Below are 20,011 nucleotides of genomic sequence, written 5' to 3' on the forward strand. Positions count from 1 at the left end.
ATAGAGCCTGATGTCTGTCTATTGCACCTGCCGTCTGTGTATTGTCGTGGCGTGAGTCGCCCGTTCCTGCCTTGATGACCCTCTTTGGGCACTGATCTTGTGGATTGCAGTTTCCTGACCAGGTTCAACATGTGCAATAGCACAAAAAGGACTTGTGTACGTCGTGCGGATTGGGCAGGAGTGCTTTACTGTAGGAAAGAACGGGGCACACGACAAAACAGCACAACAGAGAGCGTCCAAAAGGGCAGCAGGACACAAACGGAAGCTGCGAACCATCATCTACATCGTACTTCGAGATGGTAGATGCGATTGCAGATTGCCGCCTTCTTTCAGCAAGCCGAGGAAGCGGAAGACAGGGACAAACTGACGCATCCCATGCTGGCTGCCCAGTCAGTTCGCTTGGGTTAATTGCGTTGCTTTTTCATCCACCATTCGAACCCGTGCACGTCTCCTGCTATCCTCTGCACGTGCGCGCACGCGTGGCAACCAACAACAAAAGACAAAAATAGGCGGAAAGCCAAAACGATGGAAAACAAGGGACGTCCCCTTCCTCCCGTCCAAAACCAATGACCGGCCGGGTCTGACCCCCAACGCCAGGCGGCACGACATCCCACGCCAGTGTGACAGATTAGCCCACCACCAGGGCCCTTTCAGGACGAACCTGGGGATCGGCTGCATTCCTATTCGCAAGAGACCTATCAAAACTCCCGGGGCGTGGTACCTGGTGTGGGGAGCGCTGCAGAAACAAAACAGCAGCAAACCAGAGCAGGCCTGGCCAGAGCAGAACCAAGACCTGGACGACGCAGCCAGAGGCAAGACGCCAGTGTCCGCTGTACGATGCGTGCCAGTGTGCGCCATTTGCGCTGTGCGCGCCGTGAGCAGAGGAGGACCGATGCAATAATTCCGGAGCACGTCGTATTGGGCTCTTGTGTCATCGCGTTGACCGTGCCGTCCAGTTAGAGATTGACTTTTCTCTGGCTTGTATACTGGCCCCCGGTGAGCCCCTTTTCGACCTGCTCATGAATGTTGGGAGTGGGAGCCGCCGGTGCAGGGCAGTGTTAAGACTTGTGCCCAAAGTGTCCAGTTTCCGGGGCTCCCCGTTCTCCTCGTAGCCATGCTCGTCTTAGTCGCTAACACATTTGCGAGGAGGATGTATAACGACAGCGCTTGCCTGGCTCCGTGGCCCTTTGAGGCTTTTCTTGTACGGTGGCATATAAGCAGGTGCCGTCCAGGTGAATAATGCTCAACTAGGCCCAGCCAAACCAGAACCATGCCCAAATCTCAGTAGGCCCAGAGGCCCGCCTTATGCAATGCGCGAAGTCGTAATTCCACTCCCGCTATCCCGCAAAGTCCCCCGTCAACGCCCTTTTCTCCCAGCTTGGTGTTATCGAACCTCCCGTCTCGGCTGCCACAATTCATGGTACCCAAGGGTCATTCACCTCTTGTCTCGGCCGATTTCTTCGTCGGAAGGACAATGCGACACCCAAATCGGCTCGTACACCCCAGGCCTCCCTTCTCTTCAAAGCAAAGATACTGTGCGATTCGACTGCTTTCTCGGGAGCCTTTGTGGCAGATATTTCCTCAATGTCTTTCTCCTTTTGCCAGTGAGGGGACGAAACAGTGCAGTGGGCATATTTGAGGGACCGATGGCACATGTGCTGCACAGCAGACGATGAGTGACAACATGAAAGGGGAGCTCAAACAACGACATAGATGGTGAGGCTGGCGGCTTGGCCCGGTGAGAAGAAAACCAGTGCCGGTTGAGCCAATTGCATCGGTGATGTACTCGGTGTCGAGGACCAGGGGACAGGGGGGGCCACATCACATCACACGTCTGTGTGAGACACGGGCCTTTTCCTCCACAGGAAACTTACATTGTTTGGTTGCCGCACGAGCAAATTGGAAAGTAACCAGAAAAAGAAACACTGCGAGCTGGGCGTGCACACACCCCGGGTTAGTGCAATGTTCCTTTTGTCCCTTGCCCATATTCCGTATCCCGCCTTTCGCCTAGTACGGAAAACGTAGATCCCCGGTTGTCGACGTGCTTGTGGCGGCAAGGAATCGTCCAGAGCCGGAGAAGGCGAACAAGAAGGGGCGGGAAGGGAATGGAACGGCCAACATTCGCAAGGTTTGATAGAATTTCTTGTCTGAGCGGCATGGCTTTTGAGTCCTTCAAGTCTATCTACAGGAATAACATTGTTGACCGGACTCCGTAATTACACCTTTGTTGCAGAGATCCCCTTTCATGTGTTTCTTGCAAAAGGTATTACTCCATACCCGCAGTAAAGAAGCCTGTCGACACCAGATTGCGGACGTCCATTCCGGTCCTGAACTTATGCGCCGGTCATGTTCCCACTGATCCTAATCGTATTTCGTAATTTATTTGTTCTCGAGATTTTGGCTTCTGATCATGACCGCAAAGCCACAAGCTGCCACCACCTACTTAGCCACATTCTCGAAAACACCATATTGTCTTGCGACTTGCAGAGTGGAGGGGCCAAACAAGAGGGACGATTTCCATAGCATTGCATGTACCTCAGTGCACCTTCGAGACCATAACAGAACTCGGTGTCCCATCATGGTGGTTAGGACATGGGTCGACCAAGACAACCGGGAATTTCCCCCTCCTCAACAACTAATGTATACCTTACCTGTCATTTTTGATGAATTTTCTCTGTACACACCTCGATGAATGTCCTTTTTTTCTCGTCATTTTTCCCGGGTAGATCAAGGCCAAGAGCACACGCTCCGTTACAAGTGTACATGCACCGGCAGCACCACCAGGGCGGACACAAACGAGGGGACAAGAAATGGATTCGCTGCAACATCGAGCCGAGGTGCAGCGAAACGATGCCTCGATACTCGATTCCCGTTGCAGCCTCAGTTTTCTCACTGCTCAGTTGAAGACAGAGGTCTACACGGTATTACAGCGCTGTTTAGGTAGGAACGAGCTAATTTAGCTCCCACTATCGTATTTCCCATTTCTCACTTGTTTCCTATGTTATTCCCAGCACCGGTCGGTTGTCGGTCCCTCTTTCCTCAGCATCGCTCATGTTTACCCCGTCGAGCCAAAGAAGCCCACTTTCACAAGCCCCGCGAGCCCCGGTTCCGTTCACCTTGTCGTTTCTTTGCTCGACAATCCACATTATTTCCACTTCTCGTAACAAGTAACCGCAGGCGTCTCCAGTTTTCCCGCGGAATGGCGTTGGCGCTACTCGGTCGGCTGCCCGCACCTCGCCTCTTTCACCGACGGGGAGAGATGACGAGAACAGGACCCATTGCAGACCACCGGCGCATTATACGCAGAAGGGAAGGTGCCGGGTCGCTGCTTTCCTTTCTTGCTCTTGCCTTTTTGGCTTTGCACGACCCCTCGGTAAACTCGTCCGCACCTGCTGTGCCGAAGTACGAAGTAGATTCTGATACTGTCAGCCGTGCCTTCCTCAGTTGCGCAACACCAGTCCGGTTGGCAATTCCCCTCCCCTTACCCCGTGCTCGCCCTTGCAATATGGCACCTCCTTCGCCTGGTTTCGGTGTCCCGCGACCCGCAGGTCCTAGCAGTTCGTAGCCCGCGCACAATACAGACTACACAATACACAATACACACAGCGGACCCCCTCTTCTTTCAGCCCGCCCTCCCTGCCTTGATCGCCTTGACGCTTGCCAGTATCTGATGGTCACAGTTTTGTACTTTCCTCTGCAAGTATCACTTTTGTATGCAGTCCCGCTAGGTCTGGCCTCCGCCTTCCTGTTCCTACTGTTTGCCGGCCCACCGTACCTTCCTCATCTTCCTCATCTTCCTCATCTTCCTCGCCTTCCTTGTGATAAACACATGCGCAACCCAGGGCAGCACGACGCAAATAGGCAATAGCGACAGCGCCATCCACTTAGACTAGAGGGAAGCTGCTCCAGAACATCGTTAACCGTGCTTCTCCGTTCACCTGCTTGATGGACCTGGCCTAGCGTCCACAACGCTACACCACTCGTACCTGCCCTCGATACGCTCATTCTCTTTCCGATAGGTCGATACATGGGGGGACGGCGGCAGGAGCTGCCCTCGTGTCTTGTGTGGGTGATGATGATTATTACCCCGTCAATACTCCGTGCATTCGAGACCTCCACATTCGCCAGCACGTCGCTCCCGCCCACTACGCAAACACCTCTATTACCACTTCACCCTCACCCACACCCACTCCCACACCCACAACCCACAACCTACACTCCCTCCCACCCACTTACACCGTCCACACGCAGACATGCCTACTTCGGAGTCGTCTGGTCTCCCTTCCGTGGAGCACGCTAGCCTTGCCTTCTCATGTATGTTGTACCTACAATCTGTTAACCGCCATTTTCCCTCGTCCTTTTTCCTTCACCTGTTCCCATCCCAGGTCTGTTTATTGTCAGCATCAACACCCCCTCTCTCTTCACTTCTTTACTGCAGGCCTCTGACAACAGAGAGCTGAAGTTCGACGCAACCTTCTGGCATAGATGCACGGAGTGACCAACTATCCTCAAAGCGCCTTTGACCTTTGAGGTCCACGTTTCTCCCTTCGTCGCTGGCCTCCTTCTTTTGTCAATACACGTTCGTTTAGCAGATCTACAACCTCACACTCCCTCGGCTTGACGCCTCTCTATCAGTTCCTGCTTTTTTTACCCTCGCCTTGGCGTAGTTTATCGTCTTCTTGACTTTCTCTCTCGCTTCGCCAGGTTCCGTTTTCACCAGGGCCTGTTTTGTCCCCCCACGAATGATCCGTGTGGTGGAAAACCAGACAGCTACCGTCCTCCGTTTCCCCCCTTGGGCTGCAGGCTCACTTTGGCTGCCGTCCCCCCTCCTCTTCGAGTCTGAAATTTCGCGCTCGCAGTCTCTCCCAGCGTGGTTGGCTGTCATCTGCACCAGCTGTCGTTTTGTCGTGCCAGCTCTCAAAAGGAGCTGATACTCGGGCAGCATCAACATTAATATCCAAGCTTGACGGCGGAAGGCTCCTGGGATAAGCCCGCGAGAGTGCAGCCAACGCCAACTGACTCGACTGTCTCCTGGCCACCTTTTCTTCCCACTCGCTCAACGAACGTCTTGGTATATCTCGCCCAAAAAAAGAAAACATCAGCAACAAGAACAACAACAACAGCAACAACGAATAACCCGGGACAAATGCCAGTCAAGTCGATACAAATTTTGTTATGAAACGCCTCTTCTGAAGACATAAGTTCATCCTCGTATTCCTTTTCTTTCTCGTTTCCGCTTCTTTCTCGCCGAACCGTTGCCGCTTTTCCTCCCTCCCCATCTTCCTGCGACTCTCTCTACGCGCCCTGTTCTTCTCTGTTCCACACCATCTATATCGCCAGACCGTACAACTGAGCGGCAAAAGTAGGAGACAGTTCAGAGACGACAAATCTACAAGACGTCAAATCGGCCGCGGTCTTAACCAAAAAAAGGAACCCGGCGAACTATAAATCGCCTTCACGCGGAACTGCAAAGATGCTCTAGGAGCCCAAGGTAAATATCAAAAGAACGCAACAGCCCGAGTGTCGAGAAAAAGTCCAGGGCGACGCCTTTGAAAATCGCTACATAAACACAGACAACATATTCGTTTCCGCCACTCCGTCTATCGGCACTATCCAAGGCATTTCTTGGTTTGCCTGCTCATTCACTTTTTCGTTCCATCTGCATTCACCACCGCTGCCCGACTCACATACTCACCACTCACACTCCTTTTGGCCTTTGTTACCCCCCCCTCCCCGGTGCCTTGCTGCCACCCGCAACGAACCGCTCCGTGTGAGCAGAAATACCACTCTGCCAGCCACAGTAATTACAAAGTCCAACAACGGCACCTGCGTCAGCAAATCACAGTCTCCCTTCAGCACCTAGACTACGCCTACACAGGTGGTGGCATTGCAAGGGCGACCACTACCGGTGATAGCGACAACACGAACGAGTGAATAACAGTGGCTGCAACCTGCAACGGCGGCTGCTGCAACAGCACTGCATCGTGCTTGGACAAACGATCTGTCCTTCCCTACGTCTCTTCTCCTGCTGTCTTCTCTTTGCCTACTTCTTTTTTTTTTTTTGTGCGCCGTTATACTGCGTACGCACGCCTCTCCTCTAGGCTCGCTCTTTCTGCGCCTATTGGAGCATAAGGCTTGTTCACCTGCTTCGTTATTTTTCACATACCCATCGACCATCCTTGCCATCTTTCCTGTGGCGAGAGTCTTTTCCTCCCATCCGACTCTTCCTTGTCTCCGCATGGTCCGTCTTCGATCTCAACCCAACATCCGTTGCGGCCATTCTTTGGTGAGCAACTCTACTTGTCACTGCTTCTTTCCGTGGTGGACTGCATCGAACGCCGATACTCTGGCAGTACTACCTCTGGACGACTCTACCTCTGGACCACTGTATATTTCTTTTCTTCGTTTTCCAGGTCCTCTTTTGTTTTCTCCCTCGTCGATGCTCTGACCTCGTTCGGTCTTGTTTGTTTTTCCAAATCCATCGTCGATACATAAATCGAGCCCACAAGCCTCGGTGCTGCTGTGCGTCTCTCAGCTTGCTCTCGGCCTGGTCATCAACTTCATCTCACATTTACATCGCATCTGGATCAACCCTCGACCTCCGTCCCCATGGAGTGCTGACACACGATCTTACCATCCCACTCAACTCGTTACCAAAGAGGTTCACGTCCTTATCATGAATTCAACCAACGTTACAAGCGTATACGCCTCTATTTAAACCCTTCATTATCTGTCTTCACATCCATTCTCTACCGCAGGCATAGTCAAGCGAAGCAGAGACTTGCGTTCCAACGACAGTTCGGATCCTTTACACGCCATAGAATGCATCCTGCGCCTAGCCTTCTCGAAGCACCCCCTTTCCGAGACGACTCACGCCAAACCCAGCAAAGACCAATGTCGGCCGGATCCGCAGCCACCGACCAGGGCCGCACGCCTTCAACACCCTCCTCGCCACACATGCGGCTGGACGCGACGACATCTACCTCTCCGACTGTCACAACGGTGACGAGTGGAAGCGCTGCCGCGGCCACAGTGGCCGAGTCCACCGGTGACGCGCAGCCATACATCGCAGGGGACGAGGTCTCGCCTACATTTGCCGCACAGGCCATCTTCTCTGTCAAGGACGGCTCCGACCTCGAAGGCATTCGGCGGCCCAGTCGCCGACGCACCGGCCCCCTTTCTGCGTCACAAAGAGAAAAGGCGGCCTTGATCCGCAAGCTTGGTGCCTGCATCGACTGCCGGCGCCGACGAGTTGCTGTACGTATTTCTTGTGGTTTTGAATTTGATTATTTTATATTTGGCTATTTCCAGCTTTCTCTCTTGGGAGGCGGCGGTACGAAAGTGGCAGCTTCCGAAAAGAAGAGGATGCAGGCTATAGATGCTTACGTTATATTGATTTTCCGAAAACAGTGCCACCCGAATCATCACAACATGACCTGGGAAGACGCAGTACGAAAGTACAAATCGCACAGCCCGACGCAAGAATACAGTCCCCTGGCTGGCCGACCCATCAGTCCGGCACGAGGTGGCCGAGTGTCCTTTGGGCAGTCTGACGCGCAGGACATGGAGATCGACACCACGCCAACCCCAACGACACCGCACCGAATGGCCGAACAGCAGCACCAGTCGCCACCACTGTCACAATTGCCACAGCAGCGAAACGCACAGCACCAGCCACCGCATTCTCGCACCCTTCTCCAGGCACAAGCAAAGCCGCATCCCATCCCATTACCGCCGCCCATTTCGCGCCGGCTGTCTGTCGGAACCGAGGCACGCCTACGAACCCCACTGCCTTCGGGTCCGTCAGGTCGCAGTCTCGAGAAGCTCGCTTCGGCCGCTCTGCCGGGTATCGAGAGCCTCTCGGGTGATCTCCAAAACGCCGCAGCACGCATTATCAACAGCACGAACCCCAGCCGCACACGCTACGATGCTGTTCAAGTCATGATCCTGGTGTGGTCGAACGACACCGATTATGAGGTCCGGGACGCTATTGACGACTTGGCGGAACTGTTCGAAAAGAAGTACAATTATTCGGTGGACATCAAAGCGATTCCCGTGGGGGCACAGAGCCCGTACCGCTGGCTTTTGCACACGGCGTCACAATTTATAAACAACCGCGACTCACGCGATACGCTCAAAATTGTCTACTATGTCGGTCACACGTACCTGGATGTAGAGCGTGAGATGGTTCTTTCGAGGCAAGTGTTTTGTTTTTTTGGTCTAGTTTTTATTTTATTGTTTTTTTCCCTTCTCTTCATTTTTATACTTGCCGAGCCCTACGCAACATCATTTTTATTCATTTTTATTATTATATCCCACATTTATAGTCCGAAGTTGCTCGACACTCAAGATGGCAGTTTCCTAACATTATTTTGATGTTTATAGTTCCATGGAAAAAGGTTCGACTCAGACGACGACCATCCGATGGAGCGGTATCCAACAAGTTCTCGAGGACGCAACGTCGGACACGTTGATGATTATGGACGCAGCCTTCTATCCCTGCTCTAAAATGGCAAGGCGAGAAGGTGTCTTTGAACTGGTTGCCGCTTCTGCTGGCGAAGACCCAAAGCGGGCGCTCGGACGTGTCGCCTTTACACGTGCACTCATCGACGAACTCAGCACACGCCTCAATCAAAAGTTTCGCGGCCCCCTGTCTGCTTTCTCAGCCGCGGAACTCCACGTACGGCTCATGTCAAACTACCCACGGATCATTGAGGACCGAAACCCCGACAAGGAGCGTCTCACGAGCTTCCCTGCGCCGCTCCACATCCTAATCACGTCGGATGCTCGGCTTCCGTCAATTCTCTTGGCGCCTTCGCGAAAGCCGCTACCAACGAGCCCTGAAGCAACAACACCGGGGACACAGTTGAACCTCACGCTCCGACTCGTCGATGGCGCGGTCGACAAGCCCGGTTGGATCGAGTGGATGCGGCTGTTGCCTGAAGGCGTGCGGGAAGTCAAGTGCGAAAGTCCGTACCGCAACGCGTTTCGATAACAACGAACCAGAGGCCAGGTCAAAGTTTCCTACCTTTTTAAAGTGTGCATACGCATAGGATTTTTTTTTCTTTGCTGCATTTCCTGTGTTCATTTTCATATGCATTGGCGACTTAATATCTCCCCATTTTATGTTTGATGAGTAATACTGTCTCGTTGTTTTATTTTCACGTTCTCTCAAGATTACAAGTTGTGCAATTCTACGGGAGATGGACAGCAGGATATGATGGGATCAGTCAACTGGGGAAGATGAAGGTGCACCAAAAGCCTTGACTGAGACTGCATCGCACCATGGTGGGTGTTGTTTTATTCGAACTTTGCGCTCTTGGTCTGCTTATGTGTGCGAGCCTCACCTCTACTCACATTCGTACTCGAATTCTTGCATCTCGCACTTTTTTGCATTTCAATCTTCACAGTATGTGCGATTCCAGTCCATGCCATGGACATGGCATATTACCATGCCCCCCTTATATTTTCTCTAATACTTCTTCTTGCTCACCACGTGTTTGTCTTTTTGTCATGCAAAGAGCACTATGTGCCTTGACGAATGGGATTTGGACAAATGCAGTCCAACGAATGGCATTGCGAAAATCTTGTGCTCAATATGATACCACCCCTTTGAGGTTTACTTTTTACTTTCCAGTTCATTTGGCGGAGTATGACCCTGCATTATTTTTATTTTTATTTTTACTTTTACTTTAATATCACCGTGTCCACGTTTACACGTTATTCAATTTCTAGCATTTTTGAAACGTACACCGCAAACGGTTTGGCCAAGGCCGTCTTGCTTACTGTTACAAAGATCGTTCCAATCTTGGAAATAAACAAAACCAAAAAAAGCACCCGCATAAATCATTAGCTTTTCTCAATCTGTCCCTTTTCCACCATCTGCCCGTCGCTCACAGTGCCAGCACGACCACGATCGACACACCCACGGCCAGCACCTTGGCCCAGCCATGGCCGGCGGCGCCCAGACGGCCGGCGGCGTTTGTGGCGTTGGACGACGCGGCGCCTTGGAGCAGCAGGGCCGGCGCGTACGCGCCGTTGTCGGCGGTGCTGAGCGTGCCGTTCCAGCAGTACTGGGCGAAGCAGCTGCTGCAGACGGCGGGGACCTCGGTCTGGGTGCGCGTGAAGCTGCGGCTCAGGACGGCGCAGGCCAGGCAGGTGGGCCAGCGGGCATCGAGGGTGCCGTTGCCGCGCGTGGCGGCGTTGAAGCCGTTTTGGATGATGGCGTTGCGCTGGGCCAAGGAGTAGCTGGGGTCAAAGGTCGAGACGTTGCTGAACTCGCTCCAGGGGGCGTTGGGCAGGTACACGACGAGCGGGGGCAGGGTCTGGCCGTCCGACAGGGAGAAGTTGCTGGCGTTGCAGCCGAAAAAGGTGGGGTGCTGGTTGAGCTGGAGGTTGACAAACGTGTGGTCGTCGGGGACGGGCGGGAACAGGGTGCCGTTGGCGATGGCGCCCAAGGAGCGGTCGTAGGAGGCGCGCAGTGCGGTGCCGTTCGGCCAGTTGAAGTCGGTGTCGGCGGACGAGTCGACGGCGACAATGACGTCGACGGCGCGCACGGGCTGGATCAGCGGGTGCAGCGGGAGGTTCTGCAGGTCCTCGCCGCCGTCGACGAGCGTCAGCTGGGTCGCGTTGGCAAAGTCGTTGGTCGCCGGGTGGTACTTGTAAAAGGGGTTGGGCACGTATTGGGCAATGTCGTTGTTGGCCTGGCCCAGGTCCGTGAGCAGGTCCTCGATGATGTTGAGCACAAACGTGGGGACGTTGGCCTGGGCGCTCAGGTTGGCCAGCAGGAACTGGTTGAAGAGCGTCGACGAGGTGCCCATGACGAAGCCGAGCTGGTCGAAGCCGCGCACGCAGTGGCTGTCGTTGGCCGTGGGGACCTCGCCGTTGGAGAAGTTGGAGCCCAGGAACGCGGTGGGCACGAAGCCGAAGGTCGTCGGGTCCCAAGAGCCCATCTCGAAGGCGTTGAACTCGTAGACGGTCGAGTTCAGGGCAATGATGGTGGTGCCGGGGGCGCGGCTGTCGGCCACGAGGATAGGGAACGGGGTGTCGGCGCGGGCAAAGTTGTCGGTCAGGGCAATGGACGAGAAGGTGTAGTCGAGGCCGCCGTCGGGGGTGTTGATGAGCTGGTACGAGAGGGCGCGGCCCCAGTAGTCGGTCAGCGACGTCTCGTAGCCGGCGTCGGCTTTGGCGGCGACCTGATGGGCCACGTCGGTCCAGTACTCGGCGGTCGAGAGGATGCCGCGGCGCTCCACAGACATGTCGGCGGCGGTGTCGCCACGCTTGGCGGAGCGCGAGGTGTTGCTGCCGCTGTCCTGGGCGTCCTTGCTGGGGCCCACGAAGATGGAGTTGTCAAACCGCCAAAGATCCGAGCCGGGGTAGCCGTCGCGCATCTGCACGATGGTCGAGAAGTTGTTGGCAAACATGGAGCCCACCAGCCAGCCGCCGCCCGACAGACCCGCCAGGTACGTGGACGCCTGAAGCAGACCCGCGATGCTGCCGTTGGCCGGCTGGTCGGCCGTGCGGCTGTCGGCGGCGGCCAAGAAGCCGGCGCCGTTCATCAGCGCGCGGTAGCCGCCGCCGGACATGGCCAGGCCAATGTTGGGCCGGTTGGCGTCGGAGGCGCGGGAAATGTACGCCTTGGCGTCGAAGCCCGAAATGTTGGCGGCCACCAGGAAATCAATGAGCGGCTGCAGGGTGTTGTTGCGGCGCAGAGCGAGCCAGTCTGTCTCGCTGGGGGACAGGGCGTTGGCGGCGCGGGCGGAGGGCCGGGTGGCCGGGCAGTCGACGGCGAGGGGCGAGTAGTTACCGGAGGGACTGTTTGGAAGGGCGCGGCGCTCGAGGCTGAGGCCATAGTCATTGTTGTTGTTGATGATGTCGACGGGAGAAAGGGGGACGGCCGAGGCAGCGACAAGGGCTGGTGCAAGGGAGGCGAGCAGGCCGAAGACTACAAGATTGGACAGAGCCATGGCGGGCGAGTCAGGCGAAACTGATGAGTACGAACGAGGTGCAGGCAAGCCCAGTCGCTGGTCGATCATGACATGGAGTCAGACCGAGACGGAGGAAGGCTCAAGGCTCAAAGTGCCGTGTCTCGCCCACAGAGCCTTTGGCGCGGCGTTGGCGAGTTTTATGGCCGCCGCGGAAGGCGCGGGTGAGGACGGAAACAGTATCAAAGAGGGAAGGAACGGGCGGGAAGGCGCGATGGGGGAGCTGGCTATGTAGCTTTGTCCCTAGAAATAGAAGAAAGAAGGGTAATGGTGAAACAGACACGTCCGGGTATCAGATCAACACAAGACGGACGCTGACGCGGCAGAGAGAAAGAGAAGAAAGAAACGCATGAAATGCAAACAAAAACAACGGCCCAACCACCTACAAATTCGAAAGGGAGGGGATGCAGCTGGTGATCTTATGTGGTGAGAAGGCTGAAGACTGTATTTCCTCCTTTTTTTCGGAGTCCTTGAACCAAACCTGCCTTGCCTCCGAGAGCAACGAGCAATACACGTCGGACGGCCGGCATTCCTCGCAAAACGAAAACCAACCAAACAAACCAACACTAGGCTGAGGTTGGCAGAGATGGTCTATTGCACAGACTAAACTCCTTATGAGGTGCTCTTACAAGCAAAACAACGAGAGACGGGCAGAGAGCCAACAAGAAGGATCCAAATTAAGCCGTCAGACCAGCTCGGTCTAGCAAAACAAAGAGCAGGAAGCACGAGTGGAGGAACACTAGGACGGTGTCACGCGTGCCCGACAGTAGTCTCGCTCCTCTCTCCACCAGCTTGACGGCGGCCTCTGTCAGACACCATCGCATCGGTTTGTTGGTTTCAGCGTTCGTCTCATTTGATTGGCGCCGCGGCGACGTCCTTTTGAAAGGGAGCGCGATTCTGGCTTCCTTGTAGAGCAGCATGGCGCAGCAGTGGCATGACTTTTCCTCCATTCAGAGACCAAGACAAACAAAAAGCGTGTGAGACAGGGCCTCGTCCCTGAGCCTGATCTTTGCTGTCTTTGAACAGTCCATTTATGACACATGAGAGGACGGAGGATGCCGAGATGAGTTGTCTCGTACTTGTTGTCTCGTCAAATACGTCCCTTCTTGCAATGCGTCTTCACAGTACGTCGTACGCCTTTTGCACACCTTTCGTGCAGCCCCTGCATTCGACAGTCAAGTCGGGCCTCGGGATGCTGCAACACACCGTGACGCAATCTCGCTTTCCCTTGTCCAGGAAACGAAAACGACCACAACCAACGTTGCAGCCGCTCCCTCGAAAAGTCCAATGCATGCCAGCGGGCGTTGGGCCCTTGCCTTAGGGCGATCTTGGCGCGTAACTGCACGGAAGGGCCAGGCTCAACGGGCGGAATGCCCGGGCGCTAGGAGGGAAGGGGCAGGTGGGGTACAGGGGATGACAGTGGGCGAGCTGGGCCTGGCCATTGGGGTCCTCTGCTGGGCGAATCACACACAGACACACAATTTTACGACGTATTATTGCGCTTGCTTGGCCATTACAAGCCACAATCCGCGAAGGCAAGCTGTCGTGTGAGGTGGAGTATTTCTCATGGCAATATGTCGTATGATATTGAGAGACGAAGTCAAGGCAGATTGTTGCCTGTAGGAGTGGTGGTAATTTAAGTATGGAAATAAGCTCGAGGATGATCAACAAGGGGTTTTTGTGTTCTTTCTTTTTGTTTCCTTCTTTGTCTTCAATCATTCCATTTTTTTAAAAAAAAAAAATTCATTCGAAAATAAACAGCATAACTTCAATAAAAAATTGATGAGAATAAGTTTGTACAAGACACGTAAAGATATCCAAGCCAGGACTGGCTGAAGAAGGCGGAAAATAATAATGATAAACGTGACATAAATACAAGGATAGATAAAAGTGTGATGACATATTCAAGTAAACACAACTCGACCGGATAGCACCGATCGCAACAGGAACACCTCCCGGCTGAGCTGGTCCAGTCCAGTACTCGCATGTTGTCGTTGCGACCCAATTTTGTAGCACACTCCCTAGACACTACGATGTCCTTACGAGAATCCTACATTGCTTGCCCGATTTATGCTGTCCACCGCCAGTAGAAAGGCAGACGAAAGACGGAGTTCCATATGCTAATTTGTTTTACAGCTCCCTCGAGTGTCAGCTTGCTGAGCTGAGCAGTAAAATGTCTACGCCGTAAATCTGCCTTGACGTGCCTGAGACGAAGAGACAACATTTGGATGTTGTCCGTCGGAAACAACTTAAAACCTTATTCACGGCCTTTTGCTGTGTCGACAAATGCCACATCCCTGCAGACATGGACATCGGTGGCAGGGGCGGAGTAATACGACTTAGACAGAACATATGCATAATTCATAGCCGGCCATTCCTCACGTTCCTATCCACTCCGAACTTCGAGTCTGTCAGCTCTACGACACAAGTAATATTCCGCACTGTGCTCGTTGTGTATATTCTGCAGTAGCAAAAGTCGACGACTGTATGGATGACATGGCCACTCCGCAACAATGCGTGCTTGGACGTATCAATACAAGGAAGAGCACCAATTGCAAATTATGTAAAGCAAACAACCAGATGCTGCAGCAAAAAAGAATGGCATGCCTAAATTGGTGATCTATGAGACTGCCGTGAGAACAGTGCAAAATACAGTGCAAACAATTTTGGCACTATGACTGCTATCCCATTTGGGCTGCAAGCTCTTTGGCGTTGCCTGGCAACCGCTCCTGTTTACCCCAGGCAGGTCCGTGTCCGACTGTCTCCACTTGCCGCTCCTGCTTTCTCTACCGGACCCAAGGGTAAGACAGTTCCTTCCTTTGGCAGAGACCTGGTAAACAACGGCATCTGCATCGACACTTTGCAATTTCGACTTTCTTGCTTCAATCAACAACCGACCATCGACAACAGCCGCAACAACGACCACGACAACACGACGCCGCCGACAACAACAGCAACCACCACCGACCCGACGGGACGCACCCCTTTTCGCCATCAACAACATCAATGGCCGCGCTTTCCTGAATATTGACAGAACACGACGACGTCTTTTCCTTTTTTCCCCATTTCGTTTTCTGTTCTCACATTCCGTCTTTCTTTGCTTGCTTTTCATCCTTCCCCTTTCAGAACATACACCATGGAGCCCCAGTCCCCGCCCAAGAGAATGACGCGTGCGCGTGCCGCCGCGAAAGCAACAACAGCCGACAGCATGTCGTCTTCCGCGCCAACATCCACGCCTGCGTCGTCGCGAGCCAAGTCTGCCACGGCCTCGTCTCGAGCAAGAACGTCCACGGCCACCGCCACCACGGCATCGGCCGCTGCTAAGCGGAAACTCCGCACCGACGACGTCGAGACCGACAACGAACTGGACGAGCTCGGTCTCGACCGGCCCCAGCCGTCGACCATGCAGAAAGCTGTACGTGCCGCCCGTGGCCGCCCCAAGAAGACGCCAGTTGAGGCGGAGCCCGTATCCGCGTCCGCAGTCGTTGCACCTCGTCCTCGCGGACGGCCCCCAACCAAAAAGACACCCGTGCCAGAGGCGGCCCGGCCGTCGTCGCGGGCTTCTACAAGTACAAGCACAAGCACAGTCACAACCGCATCCACTACAGAAGCACCAGCTTCACGCGCAACAAGAGCCAAGAAGACGGTGACACTGGCTGAGGATGCACCCGAAGAACCGGCAAAGAAGCGGGCGACGCGTGCCCGTGCTACATCGGCAACAGCCAGCTCAGCCGCCGCGAACACCTTGCCGTCGGCCACGACGCGCATCTCCGTCCGCAGTGCATCGGCCACCGTCGCGGCCAAGTCGGCGGCCATCAAGAAGAAGGTCACTTTTGAAGAGCCCGAGAAGGAAAACATTGTTCCGGCCAGAGGAGGTGGCAAGGCACCCGCAGCTGACACGGCAACCGAATCGACGACGACGGCAACCTCGACGGGCCTCAAGGCCAAGCCAGCCCGGCGAGCTGCCAACACATCCAAGGCTGCAGCGACATCGACATCGACTGCCGGCCCTCGCTCAAGAACGGCCTCGGGTAGGGCTGGATCCGCCAAACCGTCGGCACCGCTCAGCCCTAAGAAGGTCACGCAGGTCCGCCTGGCACGCGACTTTGACGTCGATTCCGAGGATGAGCTGGGTGCTAGTGACGAGTCCCACCTCAAGCCTTTTGAGCGGAGCCCCACCAAACCGTCTGTCGCTGCCGGCATCACGCCCGCTGAGCGCACCAAGGCACTGGCCAACGCCGGCCTCGACCTCGAATCCTCTACACGCGACATCACCGCTAACCTGGCGTCGATGACAACCCTGGCGCCCCCTGACCTCCAGACAGGCCTTCTCACGAGCCCGGCCTGCCGTCCTCCCCCCTCTCCTGTCAAGGAGGGCCTCATGAACTCCCCGGCCCGCCGGCTCGACGGTCTGGTAACGATGGACGGCGTTTTGGCCTCCACCAGAAAGACTACCAGGCACAACAGCGGAAGCAGCAGCAACAACAACAAGATTGACGGCCACGGCGGGGCAAAGAGCCATTCTGTCCTCTTCTCTCCCGCCAAACGGTTCCCCGTGCACCCCAAGAACCACGCGGCTGGCGGCCAGGACGATACCCTTCGCTCGCCGATGAAGCTGTCTCTGCTGCAGACGCCGGCCAAGCGTCCGGCTTCGCCCGTCAAGGCGGCCATTCTACTGCAGCGCCCCGACATGAAGCCATCCTCGCTGAACGTCCAGGTCGAGGAGGCCGAGGGTGGCGAGACGGAAGAGGTGGCCGAGGACGAGTTCAACGAAGCTGACGAGGCCGACGTCTCTGATGCGGAGACGGAAGACAATGGTCACGAAGCAGACGACGATGCCGAGAACAATGATCAGACCGAATCCCTGACTCAGATGCTGCAAGACATGGCCGCCGATGCCGCCTCTGCTCTGCGTGATCCTGAATCGCCTTCGCGCCGCAGCGTCCCTGGTCGTGTCTCTGCCGCCCTTGCTCGTGCCGCCGATCCCACCATCGAGGTTGATTGGGCCGAGGTTCAGTCCAACCCCGACGACGATGTGTCACCGCCCGGTGACCCCATGGAGGTTGACGAGTCGATTCTGGGCGCGGCCACAGCGCTGGTGGCCATGTCCCCGCCCAAACCCGAGCCCAAGGCGCCGTCCGGTGTCTTTGGCCTGCGCGCCAAGGACCTCGAAGACGGCAACGACGACATGGATTCCGATAACGACGTTACCATGCACATGCCGCTGCCTTCGAACGACGATATGCCGGCAACCCCTTGCCCGGCCAGGACACCCTCGAGCCGGTCGGCGCGTACCAGCATGGGAGGCCAAGGCACGGCCAAACGTCCTAAGATGGGCAAGTTTGGCTTTACGCCCCTGGCCGACCAGCTCAACGGCTGGAAGGTGCGCAGTCCTGCCAAGGCGGCGGCCACACCCACACCAACACCAGGTGCTGAGAAGCAAGACCCCGAGGTCCCCGAGGTCCCCACGGAGCCTGTCGAGGGAGTCCCCAAGGCGTCGCCCGATGCCAAGAATGCCTCTGTCATGCCGTCATACTTTGACGACGCCACGGTCGGCCATTCTCTTCGCGCATCTTCTCGCCAGAGCGGGATTCCTGTGCCTTTGGACGACAAGGAGTGCGCTGGTCTTATGGAGAACGTTGTGCTGCAGGAGGAGATTGAGACACCCGAGTTCGATGAAGACCTTGTTGTGACAGAGGAAGACTTGGACTTGGCACAAGAGGCCAACGAAATGTCGCTCATGGAGCCTGCTGAGCTTGCGGACGTCCTGCACGTGCCCCAGAGCTCCGACGATGCCATGTCCGAGGCCAGCCAGGAGTACGGCGACGAGAACGCCATCCCCATCGATCCGGCCCTGCTCGCGGAAAGCGGTGCCTCGCCTGTTGCTGTGCCGCCCGTTACACCGCAGCGTGTTTTGACGCGCACCTTCCACACGGTGTCCAAGGTGCCTTTGAAGCCGGCCGACGATTCGACCCCGAGCCAACCCTCGTTCCGCCGTCGCAGCATGAGTGCCTCGCGCCTCCCCACCTCGTCACGCCGTCGCTCCAGCATCAGTGTTGCGAGCAACGCGAAGAGTGCGGACAACGCGACTGGCGGCTCTACCCACACCAGCCCCAGCAAGCGCAGCGACAACGGCCGTGGTCTTACGCGGAGTGCGACCGTCATCTCGTACTCCCCGTCGAAGAAGGATGGGCGCCGTGAAAGCCATCGTGAGAGCCGGCGTAGGAGCCGTCGCGAGTCCTTTGGCGGGCCGGCCTTAACCTTGGAAGATGCTCTGTTCGATAGCAGCGAGGATGAGAGCCCCGAGGATGTGAAACAACCTGAAGTCGCCGCTGCGATCCCATCGGCACCAGCCACGCCGACCAAGTCGAGTGCAGATGTGGACGAGGATGCTGACCCTACCTGGTCGACGGCGGGCACGCCGGCACGCACGCCCCGCCGGGACCTGGACCCTGCCCTGCTGCGCGGCGCGGTTGTCTTTGTGGACGTGCACACAACGGAGGGCGCGGATGCCAGTGCCATCTTTGTCGAGCTGCTGACCCAGATGGGTGCGCAGTGTGTCAAGACCTGGCCGTGGAACCCGGCGAGCCCAGCCAGCAGCACCAAGGACGGATCGTCGCGTGTTGGTATCACGCACGTTGTCTTCAAGGATGGCAGCAAGCGTACGCTGGACAAGGTGCGCGAGAGCAAGGGTCTTGTCCAGTGCGTTGGAGTCAGCTGGGTTCTTGAGTAAGTCGACTTTCTGTGCAAATGACGAGTTGATATATGACATGACTGCTTGCTGACGTCGTCCGCCTCCAGTTGCGAACGTGGTAACCAATGGCAGCATGAGGCGCCGTACTGCGTCGACACGGCTCTGTCGCCTCGTGGCCCCGGCCGTCGTCGCCGGAGCATGGAGCCCGAGGCCCTTGCTAACATCAACGGAATCCTTGTGTCGACGCCGCCCAAGCAGACCGGTGGTCCTTCGGCCGCGGTGCGTGAGTGCCGCACGGCCCCGCCGCCGAGCACGCCCATGAACCGTCGCGACAGCACGCTGTGGATGCGCACGCCCGACGACGAGGACAGTGTGAACAAGCGCCGCAGCCATGGCGCCCGCGACGGTGGCCAGGACGATGACCAAGAGAACGGCAACGATGATGTCGACGGCTATGGCGAACCCGACTGGGGCATGACGGCCCTGCTGACGCCGGTGCCCAAGACACCCGCACCGGAGGCCATTGCACGCTATGCGGCCAACATCGCCCTGTCGTCGCCGTACGGTAGCGACACCGGCAGCAACTACGGCGGCGGCGACGACGACGACGACGACAGTACCCTGGCGTCGATGCAATTTGACCAGGGCCCGCTGGTCACGCGCACGTGCCCGCCCAAGCAGCGGTCGGTGTCGTACCACGAGCTGGGCGCGGGCATCCTGTCGCGCGAAAAGGACGAGGGCGTGCTGATGCGTCTGATGGCAGCGCGCCGCAAGAGCCTGCAGTTTGCGCCCAAGGTTGCGAGCCCGCTGTCCAAGGCGTGGAATTAGGGGTGTGTGTTTTGTGTTTGTGTTTGTGGGGTGTGAGTCTGTTTGATTATGCACACATTGCATCGGTTTCTGGTCAGGCGTCTCGGAAAGGGCATTCTTTTTGACTACAAGACACATTTTGGTCCTTGTTTCTACTGGTTCTGTTTCTTGGGTACATTGGGTTGAATGCGTTGTCTTCGTTGTCTTTTCTTTTCTTGTCTTGTTAACGTCTCTGCACGCAGTATACCTGCACAGATTGACCATTGGCCATTACTTCTTTTAACTTGAATTTTGATTGTCTCTGTCCTGTCGTGTCTGGTTGCGAGCGACTTATTGTATCTCGCCATTGTCTTTCCCGACCCTTTTATCCGCCGCCGTGACAGCCGGCCGACGGTAGCCACCTGCCGTTGATCCCATTGTTTCCTGGCACCCCAATCGTTCGTTGTCTGATGTGCCGATATTATCAACCGCCCGATTTCGGCTTCTCCCGGCCATGTTGGTACGGCAGACCGTGGCCGCTACCGGC

The 20,011-nt window shown here is 56.1% G+C and overlaps 9 protein-coding genes across 9 annotated transcripts; 6 read left to right on the forward strand and 3 right to left on the reverse strand.

The window, feature by feature from the left end:
- Window positions 1–566: 566 nt before the first annotated feature.
- On the forward strand, window positions 567–901 carry SPSK_01313 (uncharacterized protein; the record flags this gene model as incomplete). The annotated part of the gene is made up of 2 exons (XM_016728243.1): window positions 567–578; window positions 644–901. 2 exons carry the CDS (start codon window positions 567–569, stop codon window positions 899–901), a joined length of 270 nt encoding a protein of 89 aa, XP_016584041.1.
- A 2,298-nt stretch (window positions 902–3,199) lies between these two features.
- SPSK_01304 (uncharacterized protein) lies at window positions 3,200–3,565 on the forward strand (the record flags this gene model as incomplete). Its single annotated transcript, XM_016728234.1, has 1 exon — window positions 3,200–3,565. The coding sequence occupies one exon, from the start codon at window positions 3,200–3,202 to the stop codon at window positions 3,563–3,565; it is 366 nt and encodes a 121-aa protein (XP_016584042.1).
- Window positions 3,566–4,594: 1,029 nt separating this feature from the next.
- SPSK_01308 (uncharacterized protein) lies at window positions 4,595–4,951 on the reverse strand (the record flags this gene model as incomplete). Its single annotated transcript, XM_016728238.1, has 1 exon — window positions 4,595–4,951. The coding sequence occupies one exon, from the start codon at window positions 4,949–4,951 to the stop codon at window positions 4,595–4,597; it is 357 nt and encodes a 118-aa protein (XP_016584043.1).
- Window positions 4,952–6,822: 1,871 nt separating this feature from the next.
- On the forward strand, window positions 6,823–8,995 carry SPSK_01056 (uncharacterized protein; the record flags this gene model as incomplete). The annotated part of the gene is made up of 3 exons (XM_016727987.1): window positions 6,823–7,257; window positions 7,312–8,162; window positions 8,386–8,995. The coding sequence occupies 3 exons, from the start codon at window positions 6,823–6,825 to the stop codon at window positions 8,993–8,995; spliced, it is 1,896 nt and encodes a 631-aa protein (XP_016584044.1).
- An 898-nt stretch (window positions 8,996–9,893) lies between these two features.
- On the reverse strand, window positions 9,894–11,966 carry SPSK_01063 (lysophospholipase; the record flags this gene model as incomplete). Its single annotated transcript, XM_016727994.1, has 1 exon — window positions 9,894–11,966. The coding sequence occupies one exon, from the start codon at window positions 11,964–11,966 to the stop codon at window positions 9,894–9,896; it is 2,073 nt and encodes a 690-aa protein (XP_016584045.1).
- Window positions 11,967–12,661: 695 nt separating this feature from the next.
- Window positions 12,662–12,904, reverse strand: SPSK_01335 (uncharacterized protein; the record flags this gene model as incomplete). The annotated part of the gene is made up of 1 exon (XM_016728262.1): window positions 12,662–12,904. The coding sequence occupies one exon, from the start codon at window positions 12,902–12,904 to the stop codon at window positions 12,662–12,664; it is 243 nt and encodes an 80-aa protein (XP_016584046.1).
- Window positions 12,905–13,095: 191 nt separating this feature from the next.
- On the forward strand, window positions 13,096–13,535 carry SPSK_01292 (uncharacterized protein; the record flags this gene model as incomplete). The annotated part of the gene is made up of 2 exons (XM_016728222.1): window positions 13,096–13,108; window positions 13,144–13,535. 2 exons carry the CDS (start codon window positions 13,096–13,098, stop codon window positions 13,533–13,535), a joined length of 405 nt encoding a protein of 134 aa, XP_016584047.1.
- Window positions 13,536–14,658: 1,123 nt separating this feature from the next.
- Window positions 14,659–15,015, forward strand: SPSK_01309 (uncharacterized protein; the record flags this gene model as incomplete). Its single annotated transcript, XM_016728239.1, has 1 exon — window positions 14,659–15,015. One exon carries the CDS (start codon window positions 14,659–14,661, stop codon window positions 15,013–15,015), a length of 357 nt encoding a protein of 118 aa, XP_016584048.1.
- Window positions 15,016–15,120: 105 nt separating this feature from the next.
- SPSK_00982 (uncharacterized protein) lies at window positions 15,121–19,506 on the forward strand (the record flags this gene model as incomplete). Its single annotated transcript, XM_016727914.1, has 2 exons — window positions 15,121–18,713; window positions 18,786–19,506. 2 exons carry the CDS (start codon window positions 15,121–15,123, stop codon window positions 19,504–19,506), a joined length of 4,314 nt encoding a protein of 1,437 aa, XP_016584049.1.
- Window positions 19,507–20,011: the final 505 nt, after the last annotated feature.

The sequence above is a fragment of the Sporothrix schenckii genome (assembly GCF_000961545.1).
Source record: "Sporothrix schenckii 1099-18 chromosome Unknown Cont48, whole genome shotgun sequence".
In the NCBI taxonomy this organism is placed as follows: Eukaryota; Fungi; Ascomycota; class Sordariomycetes; order Ophiostomatales; family Ophiostomataceae; genus Sporothrix; species Sporothrix schenckii.